At 40.3% G+C, this 23557-nt stretch overlaps 1 protein-coding gene across 12 annotated transcripts in view; it reads left to right on the top strand.

The window, feature by feature from the left end:
• Positions 1–489: 489 nt before the first annotated feature.
• Positions 490–23557, top strand: part of BPTF (bromodomain PHD finger transcription factor) — a 116456-nt gene continuing 93388 nt past the window's right edge. For 11 of the 12 annotated variants that reach the window (XM_061615567.1, XM_061615564.1, XM_061615560.1 and 8 more), the window contains exons 1-2: positions 491–1473; positions 14408–15230. In XM_061615567.1, the coding sequence (XP_061471551.1) occupies positions 789–1473; positions 14408–15230 (1508 nt within the window). In that variant the 5' untranslated portion in view covers positions 491–788. Of the gene's footprint in view, positions 1474–14407; positions 15231–23557 lie in introns of all 12 variants that reach the window. The other variant, XM_061615557.1, reaches the window with a different exon arrangement.

The raw sequence follows: 23557 nt of genomic DNA, 5'->3' as shown, positions 1-23557 counted from the left end.
GTTTTGGATAAAGTTTCAAGCTAGTTTTTAAATTTATTTTATTGTATTTATTGTATTTGTATACCGCCCCATAGCTGAAGCTTGACTTGGCTGGCTTGAGTCTTTTGCACAGCCATTAAAGGAATAGTTTTAAATGGTTATACATTTTAAATTCGTTTAAATTAGGATGTGCAAATGAGCAATGGCTTTTTAAAAAATATTCTATGGAAAGGTGATAACGCCCTGTGAGACTAAAAAGGATTTTGTGGCATTACAGTGCGAGTGTGTGTGTGTTGAGGGGGAGCGAGAAAGAAGTGGGATTGACCTCGTTGCGCTGTGCGGTAACAGGTGTCTGAGGCGCGTTTGTGAGTGCGGAGATGCTTTCCGAAAGGGTGGCTGTACCGGGCGCTGCAGCTCGACCCTATCTCCGTCTGGGGCTCAGGCAGCGGCACCAACATGAACTGAAGCAGCCGCCGCTCGCTGGCCTCCGGCACCCTCTAGCGGTGCTTCGGCGCCCAGCAACCTGGTCACGTGAGCCGCTCAGGGCCTGCCGCCGCTTCCCCCAGTCAGAGCGGAGCGATCCGAGGCAGAGACGAAGAAACAAGATGGCGGCCGGTGGCGATCCGGAGCGGGACGCCGGCGTTTCGGATTGAGCCCTCGGCCCTCGCAACTCGGCGGCGCCCCTCCCTGGCCCAGAACTCTTACCGCGGGGAGGAGCTCCCCGGCAGCCGCCCGCCCGGAACCCGAGTGCCCTCGCCAGCCTCTCCCCACCCCTCGCTCCTTCTCCCCCCCTCGGCCAGCGCCCAGCGATGCGGGGCCGGCGAGGCAGGCCGCCCAAGCACCAGCAGCCTGCGGCGGCCCCGGCTCGGGCGAGCACCCCGGCTCCACCCGCCCCACCGGGCCCCATCGGGGGACTGAGGTCCCGCCTGCGGGGCAGCAGCCGGGGCAGGTGGGCGGCCTCGGCGGCCCAGGCGGCTGTGGCTGTAGGGCCCAGGCCGAGGGGGGTCGGGGCTGCCCAGGCCTCCTCTTCCTCCTCCATCTCCGTCTCCCCTAGGGGGGGTGGCAGGAGGAAGGGAGGCGGTGGCGGCAGCAGCAGCAGCACCCCTGGTGGGGGAGGCAGTAGCGGTAGGGGCAGAGGCAGAGCTGGCGCAGCAGCGGCGGGGGGAGGCGGCGGCGGCAGCAGCCGGAGCAGCAGCGGCAGCCAAAGCAGGGCTGCTGCCGCTGCCTCTTCCAGGAGGAGCAACAGCAGCAAAGTGGTCTACGATGATCATGAGAGTGAGGAGGAGGAGGAGGACGAGAGCGTGGTGTCCGACGAAGAGGAGGAAGGAGAGCCGGAGGAGAAGCAGGACTCCGAGGAAGAGGAGGTGGTCATGGAAGAGGAGGACGACGACGACGACGACTCTGATTACCCCGAAGAGATGGAGGACGAGGACGATGCCAGCTATTGCACTGAGAGCAGCTTCAGGAGCCACAGCACCTACAGCAGCACCCCGGGTACGTCGTCGGTGGTGTGGGGACAGCTTATTTGTCGCTCGCTGCGAGGGCAGGAGAAAAGCGCCCCACCCGCTCCATCTAGACGTACAGATTGCATAGGGGGGAGAGGGAAGGAAACGCTTTTCGGGGGGTTAATGTCTGTTTACAGATGTGCGGCCAAGGGTTGGGGGAAGCGAGTTAGGCGATGCTGAAACACAGCGACAGGGATGCGTGGGACAGGAGAAGGTGGTGGACCTTGGGAAAGGGAGGAGGATAGGAAGGGGCTTCTGCAAAAATCGGACAAGGGGCGGATGCCTGTAATCAACAGTTGAAAAACTGCTGGGGGGGGGTCGTGTACTACTTGAGGAAAGGAGCTGCATTCCCAGAAAAAGTTATTTGTAAACATTGTCTTCGAAGGGTGTCTGTAGCATCAATTTGGGCTAGCCGAAATAATGGCAGAGAGGTTGTGCAGCATACATATGATGCCTATGAACAGAAAAAAATAGAAGTATCCTGTGGATTGTTGAGTTTGTACAAAACTCAGTGGCTGTTTAGTTTACAAAGGAAAGCACGGTGTTCAGAATACAGGTTGAATTGTTAAATGTTATTGAAAGTGCATTATGGTCTGAGTAAGTGTGTGAAGCCATCTTTTGCCTTTGTAGTATTTTTTAAAAAATCGAATGGATATCTTTTTATTACTAATTTAAAGTATCAATTTTTAAAAAAAACTTGTCTGTTTTAAAGAGAGACTGTCGTTTTTTAATTAATACAGTGACCATATCAGTTTGATCATTGCTAGAATTTATAGTTAACATTTTAGACTCTAAATGTTGTACAAGTTTTAATATTTTGATTGTTTTTGGATCATGTTCTACTTCTAACATATTAAGAGTGCAGTTTTTTTTAAAAAGGTAAATTTAATTGAGCAAAATATAATTGACTAATATCTCATGTGCTTAATTCTGCTGAGTTGATGTGAGGGCAAACATTTGGCAACTATTTTACATACTTGCATGTGTTTTTAAAACTATGTAAATAAGCAGGATTGGGACCTAAATATTGGCAGATATAACTGAGAATATAATCCAGTGCTTTATCAGTTGAACAAGGAAAGCCAAGTGCGGTATACTAAATATGCCTAATACAGTGGCTTTGTGAAACTTTTGAGAAAAACTAGGGAACATTTTTTTTTGTATCAGAAGATCAAAGGCACACATACATATTAAAATAGATTTTGAGTTTTCCAAGGTGCTTTATAAAGTAAGGTGGTTTATAAAGTCAAGTGTTTCTATTTCACAGGATCAGAATTAACATAGCATGAGCAAGTTTAAAGTTTTGTTTAGTTATAATGGTTCCTAGCTGTCATTTGTGGTTTTCCCTTCAGTGTGGCTTTTCAATGGCAAGGGATTGTTTCATAGCACTAACAATATTTAGCTGTATTTAGGATACTGGAATTGAATTTTGGTCCAAGGAGACCTTCATAATTGTTCATCTTTAGAAAAGCAAATGTAGCTATTGTTCAGTTTGCTGCTATAGTGCATATTTTAAAAAGGATATAATTCAGTTTCTGAATGGATTTAAATAAATTCTTAATATCTAATTTGCCTTGCATGCTAACATTGTACCATTGATGCACATCAGTCTAACAAGTCGAGATGATTTTTTTCCTCATGTATATATATATATATATATATATATATATATATATATATATATCAGTATGACTTGGTGCTAAACAAAACAGCCCAATTTATTTTCAAGAATTTTTTTGTATCTGCTTCTTGTTTCCAGCAGTTGGCATCAGGGTTTTCCTTCGTTCTTCCTGATGGCCACTGATGATCGATCAGCCAGGTTCAGTAGATATCTATGCCTTTGTTGCCCTGGTTCACATGTCGCATGAATGAGCAGTGAGCTGGTGCCAACTAGTCAAATCATGCCTACCTCACTCTTCCCTTTGCTGAACGAGGAGGAAGCAAACCACAGCAGGCTTAGGATTAACATGTGAACCATTGCATATTGCATGGTGAGAAACATTGTTTGGAGAGTGTTGGTTCACACACAATGCTACACCGGTGCTGTGGTTTGTTGTGTCCTCACTTAGCAAACTGAGGAGTGGGTTAGGCATGTTTTGAGCAGGGTATACCAGCCTGCTTGTGTCTAGTAAGACGTAGCTTGTTGGCCCCATTTGCCTATATTTATAATCTCTCCTAAGGCATGTGTCTGTGTTTTTTACTTGGTAAACATTTTTGAAGTGGTTGCACAGTGAGTGTTCTGAGCCACAAAATCCATTGGTTGTGATGGTATGCTTGGTTGCAGGTATTATATCCACCTGTTGACCTACTTGGTGCATACACTTACTGTGACACCCTAGGAATATGTTTTGTTAAAGTGCTGAAAAATAAGTTGTTCCTTGAAAATAAAGTATTGCAGCTAACAATTCAGAGCAGTGGGAATCTTTCATTTGGTAAAATTTGCATCATGCTGATGAGCATTATATATCAATCACCCAGTGAAGATGTCTAGCCATAGCGTGCCTAGTGAACTTGCATGCTCCTTCCTTCCACACTGTGCATGCAGGTTCACCTTCCATAACAGGTAATGTTAGGACTCCTTCAAACTAGAGTTTATTAGAGGCAGCTTTGCAAACTACTATTCAACCTAACCATGCTTAGTGAAAATGCTGGTGCAGAAATAACACACCTTGATTTAGCACAGGGAGGAATTTGCAAGAAGGGAGGAGGAGGGGTCTGCAAGCCCAAAGGTGCTTCCAGTCTATTATCCATGGTTAGGGTGAGAATTAAGATTTTTTTTCAACACCTACTACTACTTCTACTACTACTGTTACTACTACTACTTGTTGCTGTTGTTGTTGTTAATTTAAATTTCTATCCCACGCTTCCTCCCAGAAGAAGCCCAAGGTGGCAGACGGGACAAAACACTAAAAACATTGTAAAACAACTTAAACAAAACATATTAAAAATCATAAAATCATAAAAGTGGTAGTAATCCATACCAAAGCCCTCAAAATGCCCTATTTGGAAACTGGTGTAAGGAAATGGTGGGGGTGGAGGAAGAGATCAGCTAAAAAGTGACCCTTAGTGACTGCTGTTCTTTTCACAGTGATGTATTGCAGTTGTCATGCAGGAGTACAGTGGGCATAGTTATGCCTATTGTTGATGAAACTTTATTCTCTGTGAGTGAAAAACTCCACCCACATTGACATTTGCTGCAGTCACACAGTTAGTAGGGTTTCTGTCCAAAGTGGACAGAGACTGCCATCGATTATTTGGTTACCTTTGCACGAGCTGCATGGCAATTATATTATACATCTCTCTGGAAGGAGCTGAGATTAGGGCTGCTGTTCAGTATGTACTCTTCTGAGGACAGTTGAATCTTCCCTGTGGTTTTCATTGTGGAAATGAAAATGCTTTTCACAATTCATGAGTTGGATTGATTTGTGAGAACACCCAACTTAACTGTCCAGATGCTGTCACATTATATGAATGACACTGTAAATATTTTCTTTTCTCAGTTACAGCTGTGTTCTTGCCTATTGGGTACCCACATTCCCAGTTAATTGCTTTACAAGCCTCTTGTATTTCTGTTAGCATTTTAAGCTGCTCTCATGAATGACCAAATGTTGACTTTTATGCTGTTCGGGTGATGGCAAATAGGACATTATTTTTAAATTTTATTTACTTAATTTGTAATTCACCTTTTGCCCAAAGGCACTGTCAGCTAACATATGCTCAGCAATTAAAGTAAAAACAAAAACAACAGCAAAGAAACATCAATAAAAATGTCAGGGCAACAACGAACCTGTTAGCTCAAACGCCTATGAAAGTAGAACATTCAAAAGCCCTATAAAAGGCCTGCAACTACATAAATCTTTAGGAAAGAGAATTCCAAAACTTTGGCACTGCTATGGAAAAGATCCTGTCCCAGGTTGATATAAATCCAGCTTCAATAATTTCTCAGTGGCAATTTTGTGGACCCATCTCAGACTTCATTTTGGAAAGGAAACTGCCTTGGTCTTCCTAGTAGTTTATTTCCACTGGGAGCTAGACAAGTGAAGTGCATCCCTGTTGGTTCTGCTGAACCTCTAAGCAGTTTTAAATTTAATTGACTGTGGCCTCCTGGGCTGCGTTGCTGGAGGGAAATGGGGGGAACTGTTTTTAAGTAGTTCCAGTCCTCTGTGGGTAGGTCTCAGAAGGTGATGATGGGGAAACTCATGCTCAGGTCCTTGGCCTCTGCCCTATGAAGTCTGTTTTGATCCCCGTGTTCATTAACATCTACGTGAAACCATTGGAAAGATCTGGTTGTGGGGAGTGCATTTTTATCAAGATGCTGATGACACCCAAGGTTCTGAATCAGTGTTTGAAGTCAGTGTTGTACTGAATAAAGGTCAACAAGCTGAAAATAAAACTGGATAATACAGATCTACTGTTGGTCAGGAGATTTACTGTGATTTTTTAATCTTTCATTTTATTTTGAAATATTTATAAGCTGCTCACATTATAAAATATTAATGGTGTATAAAAACCTCAGAATAAGTGTAACATGCACGCCAGAAATAATATAGATAATATAACAATACAACACCAGAAGGCAATAAGTGGAAATTGAAAATTAGCAGGAATGTATTTAAAATTTTCATTCAGAAAAGGCTTGGATTAACAAAATTTTGCCTGCATAGGATGACATCCTGTTCTGGGCTGGCTTGCATTCTCCTTAGAGGATCAGGTTAATAGCTTGGAAGTACTCCTGGGCCTGGTCTTGTTATTAGATGCTCAAGTTCTGGCTGCAGTTGGTTTTCTCCAAGCTTTGACTGGTGCACCAGCTGTTCCCATTCCTGGTACAGGCCACAGCCCTACATGCATTAGTTATGTTGCTTGGATTCCCATTAAGCCCTATGTGGGGCTGCTCTTGAAAACCACTTGGAAGCTACAAGTAGTGCAGAATGCTGCCCTGAAAATCTGAACAGGGTCAAGTGCCAGGATTGTGTGACCCTCTGTATTATATCAGTTGAAGTGTATGCCAATTCATTTCTAAGTGCAATTCAGGATGCTGGTTGTCAAGGTGCTGTAATGACCTTTCTACTGCGGAAGCCCTCTTACGTTTGCTGTTACTTCCTGAAATGTGGATGGTGGCAATGAGTGAGAGGGCTTTCTTTGATGGCATTGTCCCATATGTGGAACTCCCTGCCGTAAGAAGTTAGAATATCTTCTCTATTTGTGTTCTGCCAGGATTTGAAGGCTTTAAAAACAAACACAAGCCTTTGTTTTTGCTCTTGCTTCATATAATTTGTTTATTGGTAGCTCTGGCTCTTGCTTTTTGTTCTTTGGTGTTGCTTTTAGTCATTGGTTTGTAGTTTTGGAAACTTGTTTTAAAGGTGGGTTTTTGTGCTTTTTTAGTACTTTGCCAGCCACTTTGAGCAACATTTTGCGGGGGGAAAGTGGGATATAAATGTTAGTATAAATGAATTAAAATAAACTGCACCTCAGATGGTGGCAGGAGGTGAACCAAGGCATCATTCAACATGTGTTTTAATGGAAGAGAAGGAAGCCCCCTAGGACATTCTAGGCTCAAACTATATAGTGAAAAACTATATAGTGAATCTAGCATGACTTGTTGGTATTGGCCTAAGAGTTTCTTTGCAACAAGAGCGCTAGAAGATTCATTTCAAATCATAGTTTGGCATTCTAACAAATATTTTTGATGTGATTAAACTCTTAAGGTCATCTGGGCCAACCATAAATTTAATTGTGTAACAGTAGACCTCTTGAGGTGTTCTAAGTAGGGGGAAATGAAGGCATAAGGGGGACAGTGGGGATGAGTATGCTAACTCTGTTGACCCATTGCTGTTTCCATCACCTTTCAAGTTATGTCTGCAGTATGGAGCCTTTTGTATCTGTTGAGGTTCCTTGCGTATTTTAGAACCCTGGTTTTCTGGATAGTTGCCTTCTATGTGTTGGAATCTGAAAAGGAAGTGCAGAGCTAGCACACTTATTCCTACTGCCCCCTCACATGTTTACTTACCCCTATTTGGTATGGCTGAAGAGGGCTTAAGAATGCCTTCTTTCATGTCATTCACACAAATATGAATATGGGTCTTCACAAATCAGAATATATTTCTGAAACGCTGCACATTTTCTGAAAGTGTAGAGCAGGGATGGGGAACATGTGGCCCTCCAAATGTTGCTGGACTCCAACTCTGTCTGCCTGAGCCAGCATGGCCAATGGTTAGGTAGTCCAGCAACATCTGGAGCGCCACAGGTTCCCAGCCCCTGCACTAAACTGTGGTCTAGCACAGGGTGAAGGAGCTACATCAAGTCTCCAGTTCTCTCTCACACCCTTCCCTTTTCTTCTCTTCACATCACCACAAATAGGAGTTCAGAAGCTTTCAGTTCTGCTTTTAGTTACCTACAGCTTGCCTGTGGTCTATCCCAGGAACTCTGGCTAATGTTAAGTATGTTTAGTTGTGAAGCCAGCTTCAGAAACCACAGTGTGAAGTTGATGTTTAAAACTAAGGATAGTTAATGTTCATCACAGTTTGTTGCTCTAGATAACATGTCAAACCACAGTTTACCAAATCAGAAGAGGAAGCTTTGAAGTTCTTGTGACAATGAAAGGGGAAGAGGGGTGTGGGTCAGAAATTGAGTCTTTCTGTGGCTTGTTCATGTCATGCTAAATCATAGTTTAGCAGGGTTTCTTTAGAATGCATTTATATTTTGATTGATTATGAGCTTTGATGCTTTGTGTGTGATTCTGTTAAGCTATAGGCTTTGCACAAGTTCGCCAGAGATTGTTTGTCAGTGACCAGAAATCTCAGTCTACTAATCATTCAAAGACTGTGGTCCAGAAGCTACTATTGGTATGAGTTTTGGTATTCTTATGTGCAAGTGAGACTTGGAAATAACATGTCATTGGTATATATTAGAAGATTTTAATCTAAAGTTGCTAATAATCCTATCCTAAAGCAGAAAGTGGAGAACTGTTAACATACCAAAAAAAATCAGTTTAAACGATAGGTAAAAAGAGTTGAAGTACAATTTATTCATTCATTGCAGACTCCAACACCACTACTTGCTTAAACCAAATTATCATAATCCAGCCCAGTTAGCAACATCTTATAGAATTTCTGAAAGATGTTTAAAATTAAGATTTAGTGAAGTCTCCAGGGAATGGGGAATCCAGAGTTGTGAGGCAGTCTGTAAGCATGCCCCTTTTTGTATATGTTGTACTTGATATGCTGTGTGTGGTGATAGAGGTTGCAGAAAGTCATATGAGAGGAGGCAGAATATATTTACATATATTCACATTTATATTGCCTAAGATTTGCAATAGATCTAAAAGCTAATTGCCCAAATTCTGCAAGGAAAATCTGCATACACTACTGATGCAGAAGCGCATTTGGATGTATATTTCCATCTGAGCATCTGTGTTCCATTAAACTGGCTGGAATATAGCTATGTGTAAATATGGGGATGTACATTGTCATCCAGGACTTGTGTGTGACTAAAGCAGCCTTTCCCAACTAGTGGGCCACCAGATGTTGTTGGACCACAATTCCCATCTTTCCTGACCATTGGCAATGCTGCCTGAGGCTGATGGGAGTTGTGGTCCATCAACATCTGGTGGCCCACTAGTTGGGAAAGGCTGGACTAAAGCTTCATCCAAGGCAGTATGCAAATTCGCTGAAAGATTTGTACAGTCTTCATCTTCTCAATGAACTTATGAAGTTGTTCATGATTTCGTTTTACATTTAGTTGGCTATAGTCACTCATGGTTAAAGAGGGATTTGAACCCTGGTCCAATCTCCTAATGCAGTTGTGGGGGTTTTTTTGTCCTCCAGATGTTTCTGAACTATAATTCCCATCATCCCTAGCCATTGGCCATGCTTGCTGGGGATGATGGAAATTATAGTTCAGTAATATCTGGAGGGCTACAGGTTCCTTACACCTGTCTGTCCTGATAGCATTTTGTCCACTGGATCCTGCAGACTCTGGAACAGCATAATGAGTCTTATAAAATCTCCTTGTAAGGACGTATAGCATGATTTTTTAGCCCTGTGCAGTTGTATGGAAGGCAGACAAGTAAATCCTGTTGCTACTAATTCTCAAGTTTGGGAACACCAACAGCCCTGACGTGTACTAAAGACCATTACAGTAGCATAACAGAACCAAAATAGCCTCAAAATACCAACTGCAGGATAACTTGGAATGCTCCTTTTCAGAGCTTTATTTCTTGAGCTGCTAGGGCAGCTGTTGGCTTTATCTTCTTTAGTCAGCAATAGCAGAATTTAAAGTGTGGACTAGTAGCTAAGTTTTGTATACATTGTACAAAGTATTTGTGTTTTCTCCCTAACAGGATATACACTGTTGCCAGGTTTATTATTACTGTTTTGCTTATAAATTGTGACATCTGCTGCCTCTACATGTAGTATAGAACAATGATTGAAAGGGTGTGTGAGTTGCATATAATATTGGTGAGCTCTCAAAGACTTGGTTCACACATTTCTCTGGACTACTTTTTGGTTACTGTACGCTTGATGACAGACAGCTGAATGTATGAACTGAGCCAACTCAATTAAAAAACATTGTGTTCAAGGCAATGAGACACGAACCTGCTACTAATTCTGTGTGATGTGACTGCAGTGTTGTCACTGATGGGCCACTCACAATTGCAAATGGTCACTTGATGGTTGAGGTTGTGACGTTTTGAGCATGTAACAGCTCTGACCTCTTGAATTCTAGCTCTCAGAACATTGCCAATACCACAGAACATGCATGTGTGAACAGCACATCTCTGAACAATTCACAGCTAATTAGATAGGCAACCCATGCTAGTCTTCTGTGTCCAGGGAGGTTTATTTTTATGCAGGATTGGTAGAATTCAAACATGAGATTCCACACTGCGATCTATCCTAAATTTTGCAGCAGTTTATTTCTAAATCAACACCTTAAATAACTCCCAGCTACATTAGGAGTGCAAGATGAACGTAGATGCCTCCTCATGAAGAAACTCAATGCCACTTCTAGAAAACGATGGCTGTAAAAATGATGTGTTGGAACTATTTGGAATAGTCTTTTTTCAAAGGCCTAAAAAATCAGAATATTATTTTTGGAAAAGTATCTGGCACTGTAGAGGTGGGATGCCCTCCCTAAAGAAGGTCTGTGCTAGATCTAACCTTTTAAGCTTTAGAAAAATGGTGAAAGGCATCAGGCTTATTATGATCAGGGATAAAATAGCAGCAGCAGCAATACTATTAAACTGTTTTGTTTTAATATTGCAGTTTTAAAAGGTCTTAAAACTTTTTAAAATACAGTATATCACTTAGGGAGCTTTTAAGAAGATACAGTTTATAAAGTTTTTTTAAGTTTATGGGATAATTTTAAATTTGTCCATTTTTTCATATCTGGCTGTTAAAAACTAATTATAATGTTTTATTTATTATTTATTTATTATTTAATTTGTATCCTGCCCTTCCTCCCTGCAGGAGCCCAGGGCGGCAAACAAAGCACTAAAAACATGTTAAAACATCATAAAAACAGATCTTAAAATACATTAAAACAAAACAGCATTAAAAACATTAAACAACAACAACAACTTTAAAAAGGGGTTAAAAACATTATTAAAAACATATTAAGCAATTCTAACAGATGCAGACTAGGATAGGTCTCAACCTAAAAGGCTTGTTGAAAGAGGAAAGTCTTCAAAAGGCGCCGAAAAGATAGCAGAGATGGCGCCTGCCTAATATTTGTGAACAGTGGTAGTACTAATGAACTATCAGGGCCCTTGGGCACAAGCCTGTCCTGGCACTCCCCTTCAGCGATTCGTGGCAGGATCACTGCCGAGTATTTCAGGGCGGGAGCTTTGGAGCCCCCGCCATTCCCTCACTCAACCTACCTTTCTTGGCTGTGTTGTGCAGTTGTGCACACATCAGGCACAGCGCTGCCCTTAACCAAGATGGCGGCTGAGGTTTCTCTAAGGGGCTAAAGCCTCTGCTGCCATCTTGGCTGATGGCAGGGATGTGTGAACGTAGCATTCATGAGTGCCATCCGCCAAGATGGCAGCAGAGGCTTCAGCCCCTTAGGGAAATCTTGGCTGGCATGTTGGTTAAGGGCAGCGCTGCGCACACTCTGCGCAGCCACACAACAGAGCCGAGAAAGGTAGGTTGAGCGAGGGAATGGTGGGGACTCCCACCTTGCAATATGCGGCAGCAATCCTGCTGTGAATTGCAGAAGGGCAGCAGAGGGCCCCTCAGGGGCCCCTATAGCCCCAGGGGCACTTGGCCAGGGCCCCACCTGGCCGTTCTTTGGAGCCGGCCCTGCCAGTCATGTTCCTCCCCTCTGCTGAGGCTCTTTTGTGTTTCACAGTGACAACTAGAGACTGAGCTACTCCCATGAGCGGAAAGGGGGGAGGAGGTATTTGGACAAATCCCACCTTTCTCTTGCAGCCTCCTGAGCCAACTCTCACAGACTTTTAAATGGTGCCCCCAATCCGCTGGATCAGCGTTTGGTTGGTGGTGGTACAAGGGTTGCAAAGGGAAGGGGGAAATAAACCAAAATTGGATCAAAGGGCCTTCTGTCAGTAGAAGGACACAGTTTGATAGAACTCATCTTGTTAAAAATTGATCATGATTTTGTCATGCTTGTATGTCCAGGAGGGATATTCTCAACCAATTGAAAGTTCAGAGACGTTATGTGTTTTTAATGGAAGCTTGTATTTCGTCTGATCTTAGGTACAGCCACAGTTCCTGACTGGAATATTTTAAATAATTTTGTCAAAAATTATTTTTCTTGAATTTGTTATTTGAAAAGAGACCAGCTTATAATATCAGCTAACAGTCGCATTTTAGTTTGACTGCACCATCTGGCTAGCAAGCATATGTGAACATTTGGAGTAACAGAATTTGAAACTCCAGTAGTGGCCCCTTACAGATACATCATTTAATTTTGGGTTGGCTTTCTCAACCAACCATTATTAAGACCATTTCCTCATGTGACAATCAAGTCTCAGTGTTGTCTCTCAAGGGTGGGTATCAGGACAGATCGGTTTGGTGCATTTGAGATCTTAACCAGAGTTAGCATTAAGTATTGTGACTGACTGCACCAGGCCATGGATCAGATGAGTTTGTCATGTAGGTATTCAGTCTCTAGTTGTGACTATGAAATGCAAAAACTTGTATTGAGAATTGAATAATATCATTCCTTGCTATCATGGGCTCCTTCTGGGAGGAAGGGCAGGATATAAATTTAATAAGTAAAATAAAATAAATCTTTGTTTATGCCCCAAAGATTGAAAGCCATTTTGAGCATGTGAATGTTACTCTTGATCACCTGGGTTGTTAGCTATTGGTCTCATTTTTAATGGAAGGTCTTAATCTTTGTTTTGCCTAGTATAAAATGAAAGCATACTAAAGCCTACATGTTAAGTATCATCATGAAACCAGTTAATTTGCAATCTTTACATAAAATGGAAAACTACTAATTGTCATTTTAGGCAGTTGAATTGAAATATTATTGGAATATTTCATTGGAAAAATTGCTTCTGTCTGATCCTCCAAAATCTTTGAATAATTTGAAGATATTAAGAAGGTTCACCCTAGTATCACTTTAGTTCATAACGTTGAGAATTTAAATAACAATGCTGCTAATGGTATTACCTCTTCCTGTACATCTTAATAGAAACATGTTGTATGTATATAAAAAAAAATCAGTTGCCTCTGTTTCCAGTAACTAAATGTTATCTTCATGGTAGGTATCTTGACAATATGATTTCTTACTGATGGAATCCAATAAAAGATTAAACATTTTTAAAAATAGCAATATCTTAAATATTTGCAATACATTCAATGTTAAAAGCTGTTTGGCCATTTTAAATTGATGTTTATTTTAAGATAATTACACAACTTTTAGTGTGAAATATTGGTTGGACAGTTAACAAGAGACGGTTGGGTATTGCTGTCATTAATATGTGAGATGCCCAGAGATGTTAACAGAGTGAAATTAAGTGTAAACTTGATTTCTGAAATATCTGCAAAGATAGCTTGTAAACAAATCACTTATGTATTTTGAAACTAGTGATAACCTATGACTGCAATCCAGAGGGGAGAAAGAGTCTGCAAACTTGGCATGAGAAATGTTTAAAGGCAGAAATTACACTCCTGTACCAGTGACATTTCCAGTAAACTTGGTTCGTGACAAATTGTCCAAAACTTAACTTTGAAATTTAACAACAATACAAGTGTAGGGATTCTTTGGTGCACTTTATGAGAGAAATCTCTGAAAAAATTGATGTCAGTTGAATATTCTGATTTTTTCAAAGGCCTTTTACTTTTCTTCAAACAGGCTTTGAATGCTACATCAACTACCACTACCTGAATATGTGGAAATGCTTGGTACATTCAGTTGTTAAGCTTTTGCTCTAATGCCTGTAAGAGAATTTAGGAAAGATTTTAAAGCTTTGGATGCACATGCAATTTGCATAGGTTTTCTTGTGCATGTTCCTCTTTGGGTATTGCAGCAGCAACAGAACAACAGGAAGGGCAAGTCACTTTCACATCCAAGGGGATTTAACATGAAAACTATTCAGAATTAGGCAGCTTTTTGTCATCAGCATAACATATTGCATAAAATATGGATGAGTACCTTCAGCAAAAGATAGAAATAATTTAAATTGTACTCATACTCCATGGTCAACTGTGTACTGTTGGACATAACATAGATTCTAGTGTCTCAAGAATACAAACAGTAACAATGATTATTTAATAAGGTATTCATAATAATTGGGTCTCGTAAGAATTGGGACAATGGAATTCTGTTTGTGTCATAGTGAAGGTTAAATCAGAAGATATATCTGCATAAACACTATATACATATTCTAAATAAATACATACCATAATACTCTGTTTCCTGTTAATAAATGTTTTCTTGTTTCTTTCCATTTATAGGTAGAAGAAGACAAAGAGTGCATCGTCCACGTTCTCCAATATTGGAAGAAAAAGACATCCCTTCTCTTGACTTACCCAAATCCTCAGAGGACTTAATGGTGCCTAAAGAGCATATAATGAATGTTATTGCCATCTATGAGGTACTGCGGAACTTTGGCACTGTCTTACGCTTGTCCCCTTTTCGTTTTGAGGACTTCTGTGCTGCTCTAGTAAGTCAGGAGCAGTGTACACTTATGGCAGAGATGCATGTAGTGCTTTTAAAAGCTGTTTTACGTGAAGAAGACACTTCAAATACTACCTTTGGACCTGCTGACCTCAAAGATAGCGTTAATTCCACATTGTATTTCATAGATGGGATGACATGGCCCGAGGTTCTGCGGGTTTATTGTGAGAGTGACAAGGAATATCATCATGTTCTTCCTTTTCAAGAGGCAGAGGACTATCCTTATGGACCAGTTGAGAATAAAATTGAAGTTCTGCAGTTTTTAGTGGATCAATTTCTTACAACAAACATTGCACGTGAGGAATTAATGTCAGAAGGTGTTATACAGTATGATGACCATTGTAGAGTTTGTCACAAACTGGGGGATTTGCTTTGCTGTGAAACTTGCTCAGCTGTGTACCACTTAGAGTGTGTGAAGCCACCTCTTGAAGAGGTACCTGAAGATGAATGGCAGTGTGAAGTTTGTGTAGCACATAAGGTGCCTGGTGTAACGGACTGTATTGCTGAAATCCAAAAAAATAAACCATACATTCGACATGAACCTATTGGATATGACAGAAACAGGCGGAAATACTGGTTTCTGAACAGGAGGATTGTTATGTAAGTAAATGTTCTAAGCGCAGTAACATACTGGTGGTGCATGTCTGATTTTCCGTGTCAGCTTTTTTTAATTTGAGGCCAAAATTTGTTTCATATCTCCATGTAAGATGAAACAAGTTACACTGCTGTTTGGGGATTGGAGATGGAATGCAGTATGGAGATGCAATGAAAAATACAGGGTCCTATTTGCAATGGCTCACAATTGATGTTTTGGATTGGAAACATAAGATCAATTGTGTTGTATTCATTTCAGGAAAGTTTTTTGGAGGAATTAGCTTACAACGGTATTACTTATGTTTCTCCAAAGTGACAGTTTGTTGGACCCTGACAATACTGCTGTATCTTTAGTACTTTGTAGAACTGTTATTCCCTTATCTTGTTCTTAACTTCTAAATTCAAGCCCAGGCAATGCCTTTACAAATCTCCAAATGCAACAGAGCTGCTATGGGGTGTTGATGCAAAGCAGCAGAGCTTAAGAGTGCAAATTCATTTTTGGTAGATACGTGATTTTAGAAGCCTGAAATTTGGAATGCATCATAAAAGATTCCAAACTGCTAGAAGTGTGTTTTCCATTTTAATAAGATGAAATACCAACAAAAGTCCAAGGGTGAAATCACTGATTCTTTTAAGAATAAAATTTAAAATGTGATTTTCTTTTAAGAGTATCTATTAGAAGAATAAAAATTGCAACTACAGTTATCAGTATTGGGCAAATGAGCAACTTTTGAAGCAATGCAATTCTCACATCCTCTAACTTATAAAACAGTAATTTGAAGAATTTAGAAGTCAAACCAATGAGTAACAAACCATACCTTCCTTTAGTGTTTCCTTCTGCAGATGGTGTCAGAATACCATGGGTGTTTGTTCCATCCTGTCTGTTCAGTTAATACATTTTTCTGAAGTGATGGTAGGAGACCTTTTCAAGCATTGTAAAAATGCTTTTTTCAAGTGTGATTTTTTCATATAAATTTAATAAATAAATAAACTATAGCTTTGGACAGAAAAAAAAATAGATTGCAAAGGAGGGGTTTCTGTTCCACTTGTTTTAACCATGATTGGCCAAGTTGAATGTTTGAAGTATTTGTTGCAAGGGAGAAAAAACTATGGAATTTGAGAAGGCTTAGAAATGGGTTAAATCTAAGATTTCCTTCCCCTGTGTGATGCACTTGTGGTTAAATGCTCGGTCTACAGCAGCAGTGGTTAAAACTAGGGGCACTACAATTTGCCTGGAGTTCTGTTACTAATTAGTCTTGTATTCTCAAGCTAGCCAATGCTAATTATAAAAAGCTTGTAGTTCTAAAGATAACAGTACATGGTGAAATTCTTTACTGTCATGTGCAAATAATACATTATCATTGTAACAGTTCTACTGTTACGGAACAATTAGGAAATCAACACTTGATTGCACGAGTGCCAAAAATCAGGGTCAAGGGTCAGTGTGCCCATGCAACACTACGTCTTGCAGCACAGTGCTAGAAGCCAACCCAAGCACCTTAAAGCTTGCATAGTATGCTAGTATCTTGCAGAGTTATTGAAGCAGAGCTCCTCAGTAGTGTTTGAGAAATTAGGAGAACGCAAAGGCCTTGGACAGCCCTATTATGCTTGATTCTATGACCCCATAGGTGTAGTTTGAGGCAGATTGGCACATATAGGAGTTTCATGGCGGAAGGAGAGGTGCTAGTTAGATTGGGACATGTGGTGGTACTTTAATACTCCTGATTGTTCCTTCGCAGCTGTGCCTTCACCTGATCCACATCTGATACCACAACTGATGTTCTCATCCCTGTGCTAAACCATAGTTTAGGGTAACGTGAATGAACTTGGGCTTTGGGGCTCACATTGTCCCTTCCTCTCCTCCAGTGTGGCTGTGAGGAAAAGTTCTGAAGTTTATACTTCTATTTTTTTGTAATATTTTTCTTACTTTTTTGTCTGAACAAACTGTATTTACTGTTAACTGTGGTTTCTTTGAAGGAAGCCAATTCTGCCCCAGATTAAGAATGAATGAAGTGGGGAGAGCATGCAAGCCCAAAGCTCACCTAGCCTTGTTCTTATTCTAAATTGCCTTAGTGTGGCAATTAGGTTCCTCCTTTAGCAGCTACTACTGGTACAGAATAGAATGAAGATTGTGTGTATGCCATGGACATGCTAAACTAAATTCTGTGTTCAGGCAGTCAAGATTATCATCAAGAAAAATTGGATTCTGTGGGCAGTTTCCAACCAACATTTCCCATCAGTGCAAGGATTTCCACTTGTGCAATGGGACTTTCCCCCCTTCTCCACGCCATACCTTCCCCAAATCTGTGGAGGGTTTGGGGAACCCCTAGAACAGATTTAGAGGGCTCATGGTGGAAGGAGGGGAGAAGTCCCATTGTGCAAGTGGAAATCCTTGCACTGACACGATGCATAACCTAGCACTTCCTTGGATACGCCACTGTAACATACATTATGTAAATAGACTGGATTAAAATTTCCTTTTAGATTAATTTATTATAGCAATAATAGTAACAATAATAATAACAACAATAAATTAACCTTTATTATTATTATTATTATTGATGATGATGATGATGATGATTTATTTATTTATTTATTATTTAAAACATTTATATACCGCTTTCCAGGGAGACATCACGAAGCAGTTTACATCACAACATATATAAACACAGAATAAAACCATATAATAATAATAATAATATCTCATCCTTCCTCCCATTCTATAAAATTTATGCTGGTTTTGTTAGTTGAGGAGGGATAAAGACAGGGAAACCCCACTCCCCAACTCTGAAAACCTTACTCTGTCCGTTTTCTGGCTTCTGAGATTTCAGTAGGCATTGTTCTCACACTTTCAAGAAAATCTTTGTAACTATACATTATGAAACTTTACTTTAAAAAAGAGAGTCAGAAACTTCCTTATCAGGAAGGTGAATTTTATGCCTAGTATCATATTTAGTGCCTTTTCTGTGGAAAATACCCTGAATTTAACTGATAGGTGTATAATTTGCCAAAACTAAAAAAAGCTAATAGATCTCTGTATCTAATGCGGTGGTAAAATCCCTTCATTTTTCTAGAACTATATGACACTCTGTACTAGATGGCAGCTTTTTCAGTGTGTTTTCCTGCAGTAAAAACCCTATGAGAGGCGATCTGGCATGAAATTTTAGTTTTTATGTAGTTTCATCCTAATTTGTATTTGGAAGGGTCTTGTAATTTTGTATGTATCAGCCATTAGACTTTCCCTGGAAACTTGCTGTCTCTGTGAAATCCCACATTGATATGTAAGCATGTGTTCTTACAACTAATATGTTAAAGTACAGTAAGGTTCTGTGGCAAGAAAAGATACTTTGGATTTCAGAGAACATATCTGCTTCCTGAATAGTTTAATTTACGCTGAAGACAAACTCACATTGATTCCTATTAGATTCATTATAGGCTTGTAAATAGCCATTTGTCTACTCACCTGTGGTGAGTAAAAATTGCCTGTAGGCAACAAGGAAAGTGTTTTTGTGAAATAGAAGAATTTTTATTTTAGAATGAAACATCTTAACCCTGATATTTGAGACAAGGCAGCTAATTTAAAAAATGTAGGCTTGTCAGTATGGATGTACTTGCAAGGGTGATTTAGTGTAATTTTAGACCATAGCTTTGAGGAATGGGCCAGTTATTGATATGGCTCAGTACTGGTTTGTTTTAAGTCTGCTACAGCACTATGGTGCTGAATACAGAAAATTTGATTGTAGAGAACTGGATCTCATTTCATGGAAGTTTCCACCATGGGAGCCCTAGAGTGCTGGTGTAAGAGAAATGTGTGCAGAAGAGACATGACAAAAGTCAAAGATACAGTGCCTTGCAAAAATAATCAGACCCCTGACCAATGCTCTCATATTACTGAATTGCAAATAGTACATTGTAATTTCGTTCTGTATGATATCTTATTTTGAAACACTGAAATTCAAAACCAATTATTGTAAGATGACATTGGTTTTATGTTGGGAAATGTTTGTAAGAAACATAAAAAGCTGAAACATGTTGCTTGCATAAGTATTCAATCCCTACACATTAATATTTGGTAGAGCCACCTTTCGCTGCAATAACAGCTTTTAGGGTAGGTAATGCACCAGCTTTGCACACAGTGTTGGAGGGATTTTGGCCCATTCTTCTTGGTGGATTCGCTCCAGGTCATTCAGTTTGGTTGGAGGTTGCTTGTGGACCACAATTTTCAAAGACCACCACAGATTCTAACGGGGTTGAGATCAGGACTTTGACTGGGCCACTGGAGGACATTCACCTTTTTGTTCTTGAGCCACTCTAGTGTTGCTTTGGCCTTGTGCTTGGGATCATTGTCCTGCTGAAAAGTGAATTTCCTCCCAAGCTTCAGTTTTTTTAGTGGACTGAAACATGTTCTCTTGCAGTATTTCCCTGTATTTTGCTCCATCCATTCCTCTTTCTATTTTAACAAGATGCCCATTTCCTGCTGAGAAGCATCCCCATAGCATGATGCTGTCACCACCATACTTCGTTGTAGGGATGGTGTGTCTTGAGGTGTGGGCAGTGTTAGGTTTGTACCACAAATAGCACTTTTGAGTTTTGGCCAAGAAGCTCTATCTTGGATCTCATCTGACCATAAAACCTTTTCTCACATTTCAGCTGGGGCACTATCATGCTTTTGGCAAATTCCACATGTGCTTTCAGATGTTACTTTTTGAGTAGCTGCTTCTTTCTTGCCACCCTCCCATACAGGCCAGTGTTATGCAGAGCTCTTGATATAGTTGACTAGTGCACCATTACTCCACTCCCAGCCACTGAACTCTGTAGCTCCTTCAAAGTGATTGTTGGCCACTTTGTGGCTTCTCTCACAAGTCTCCTTGATTGAGTGCTGAGTTTTGAGGGACAGCCTTTTCTTGCCAGTGCCTGGGTAGTGTGAGGCAGCTTCCACTTCCTGATTATTGATCCACTGGGATATCCAAACACTTGGATTTTAAGTTTGTGTTTCAAAATAAAATACCATACAGAATGAAATTACAATGTACCATTTGTAATTCAGTAATATGAGAGCATTGGTCAGGGGTCTGAGTACTTTTGCATGGCACTGTAGCTATTGAGTTACTATCATGGCCATTATACTGTCCTACACTTTGTAACACTTTGTAACTTGATAGGAGAGAATTCACTTGAGGGAGCTTGTTTAGTTGTGATTTAGGGTTTTGTCTAGATCAGTGGTTCTTAACCTTTTCCACTGCCAGCACCCCTTGGATTTCCAAAATATGCTCTCTCACCCCTGAAAAAATACTGTTCATCTTTTATTTTTATTTTATTTTAATGTGTGTTTTAGTCTATCTTAGCTAAGATAAATGACCGTTTTCCAAAATCTTTGGTTGTATAGTTAACGCCTCGCAGCCCTAGAAAAAGTACCTTGCACCCCAGGTTAAAAACCTGTGGTCTAGATAGTTGCATATATGGAAGCCAGTTCTGAGAACTCCAGCACAATTCAGTACACTTTTGGGCTAGACTAGAGGTATCCAGATGAAAAACATAGCCTGCTTAGTTTGCAGTCATTAGGACTAAGTTATCTGAAAGAAGAGACATATCAAAAACTAGCACCAGCCCAGGCATTGGAGTCACAAAGGGCAGAGGATAGGCTTCGCCTCTTTCCCTAATGGTACTCCTGAGTACACCACTTTACTTTATCCCCTACAAGAAGGTGGCTGTCATTCATCCAAAAGGGGAAAATAAAGCATTGCATTTGGGGGCAGCATTGCAACTGGTCTGCGACACATTACTATAATGGGCCAGCCTTTATTTGCAGGATTCCTGAGGGGAGTATGTATTGTGTCTGTGTGGAGAGTGCACAGATATATTGCGCATTCTTACACTTGTACCCTTCATTACTCCTGTAGTACATGGGCCCTCCCTTCACATAACTGCCCATCATATTGACAGACATTTTGTTAGTGTTCAGTAAGTGGAACTTGGGCTCGGAAGAAAACACGCTTGTACTTTGTAACAATAAAACACAGCTTTATAAACTTTCTGTGTGCCCAAAGATTGTAGTTGCTCACATTCAGTATGGTGCCTTTTGAACAATTTGGTAAGTTCCTCCAACATCCAAATGATCCATTGGCATTAGAAAACAAACATACAATGGGAATTATTTTGCCTCTTCAAGCATTTCTCATTCTTCCGTATTTTTGTGTGCTGTGTTTTTCCATTCTACCCTGTCATCTAAGAAGAAAAGCCCTCAGTGTGCTATGTCCTTTCCTGTTTATTTTTATGCTCTTAGTCTGGTGGTTCAGTTCTTTTTGATAAAAGTTTCCCGTCCTATTATACCTGAAACTTACAGAAATTATAGGATGGTATTCAGTGCAGTCCTACTTAGAGTAGATCCATTCAAGTTAATAGACATGACTAACTTAGGTACATTAATTTTGGAGGGTCTCCTCTGAGTGGGACTTAGTTGAATACAACCCATAGTCAACTACAAAAGTCATCTGCAACTTTGGAATTGCCTCATTGCATTGGTATTGAATCCATTTATAATTTGCTAATTAATAACATGAAAATTTTAGAGATGAGAAAATTTCTGTTGACAAATAAGTAGCAAAATATTTTCCATCCTACATCATTGCCTGTCTGATATTTGGACATTATTATATTTTATAGATAGGGAATGTTCTCATCTCTTTTGTACAAAAGAGTTGCTTACATGGGGTGGATTCAGGGTTGCCCTTCAATGAAAGGAAGGGCTCCTTCTATTTGTGGAAGTGGCTGAGATCCAGCGGAGGTCCTGCTGGAGGAAGAGATGGCAGTTTTTCGCCTATTTCCTTCCCCCTTTTCCTCAGCCCCTGCTCCATCTACCAAACTGTTTGGAATCCTCCAGAATAGCTTTTCAGGAGGCTGCAGGGGAAGAATAAGAATAAGTAGGCATCATCTCTCTCCCTTTTCTCCAGTGGGAATGTCCCTTGAGTGGACATCTGCTCATGGGAACCCTGAATTCAAGCCATTAAGACAATATATCCTATCTGACACTGATACAAAGAAAGAGTGTAAGATTGGTCCCATACATATATTGGATTCTGCAACAACGCAACTCATGTTAAGTTTGTCACATGATCCTTCTCTAAATGAAATTGGAAATTAAAGCCCCTCTTAAAAGATGAATCCAGGAAAACAAGATCAGAGAGATTTTTTTGGGGGGAGGGGGCTTTAACTCCATTGTTTAACCTTCCATTGTTGCTGCAGGAACAGATGCAACACTTGTTTTAGAACAAGTGTTGAAAATGAAAGGCAAAAGAAAATTCAAGTGATAGCATAAAAAATAGGAAAAAATCAAGACCAGAAGACATTGCAGCCATATGCTTCCGCTGTCCAGCTGTTGTCTTAGTTATAAGTATACAAAAAGTATTTGACAAAGCAGGATAAATTGATATAAACCAAGCTGCTTCAAATATCATTGGTGCTTGATGTTTTTCCTAAACAAATGTATACTGTATGATTCACCAAACTACTAAAATGAATTTGTTTACAACTAAATAGAGCATTTATACTATCTAGGAGAATTTACTTTTCTTAAAAACTAATTTTAGAAAATCTTACATGGTATGCCTGTTACTTAATGGATCCATTTGCTTATTATGTATGTCAGAAACAAGAGCTGGAAGTTAGTGGGCAGAGTAGGTTATTTTCATAAGATAAAAAGGAATATCTTTGTAGAGAGTGAATATTCTCAATTTGAGAATGGAGCTAATTGCAGAGCTCATATTCAAGAGCAGAAAAATAGGAATTGTAGTGTACAGTATTATCCGGATGGGCACAGTATATGATTTTTCTAGTGATACATATCTCTTGCAGCTAGGGATTAAATCCCAGTGCTTATGATTTATTTACCAGTTTAACCTCCCAGTTCCAAGCACATAATCACAAAAGAACGTGTGTGTCATATTTAGAATATTTATCCTTAAAAAGTTGTATCCAGTGCTGCATGAATGAAGTTCCACTCATGCAGCAGGATTTTTCCTTCCTCACCTTTCCCTGCAAACCCTCAAAATCTGCTCTGTAGAGTCCTCGAACTCTCTGGAGCAGATTTTGAGGGTGTGTGGGGCACTGGAAAGAAGGGAAAGTTCAGTTGTTTAACTGGAAGTCTGCTGTGCTAGTAGAGTAGCAGCATTGGATGGGACCCATTTTCTTCACAATGTTTAATTTATTTAGAAAAGCAGCTTGTATCTTAATGGCTGTGCTAGTGCTTAATGCTGAACAATGGTATAGGACAAGTCATAGTGTGCCTTGGGCTCACACACTATCCCCTAGTTCTCTTGGGTGGCTATGAGGAGGCA

Source organism: Rhineura floridana, chromosome 3, assembly GCF_030035675.1.
Source record: "Rhineura floridana isolate rRhiFlo1 chromosome 3, rRhiFlo1.hap2, whole genome shotgun sequence".
Classification (NCBI taxonomy): domain Eukaryota; kingdom Metazoa; phylum Chordata; class Lepidosauria; order Squamata; family Rhineuridae; genus Rhineura; species Rhineura floridana.
Note: the sequence above shows the minus strand (reverse complement) of the source record. Positions and strands in the feature narration are given on the sequence as shown.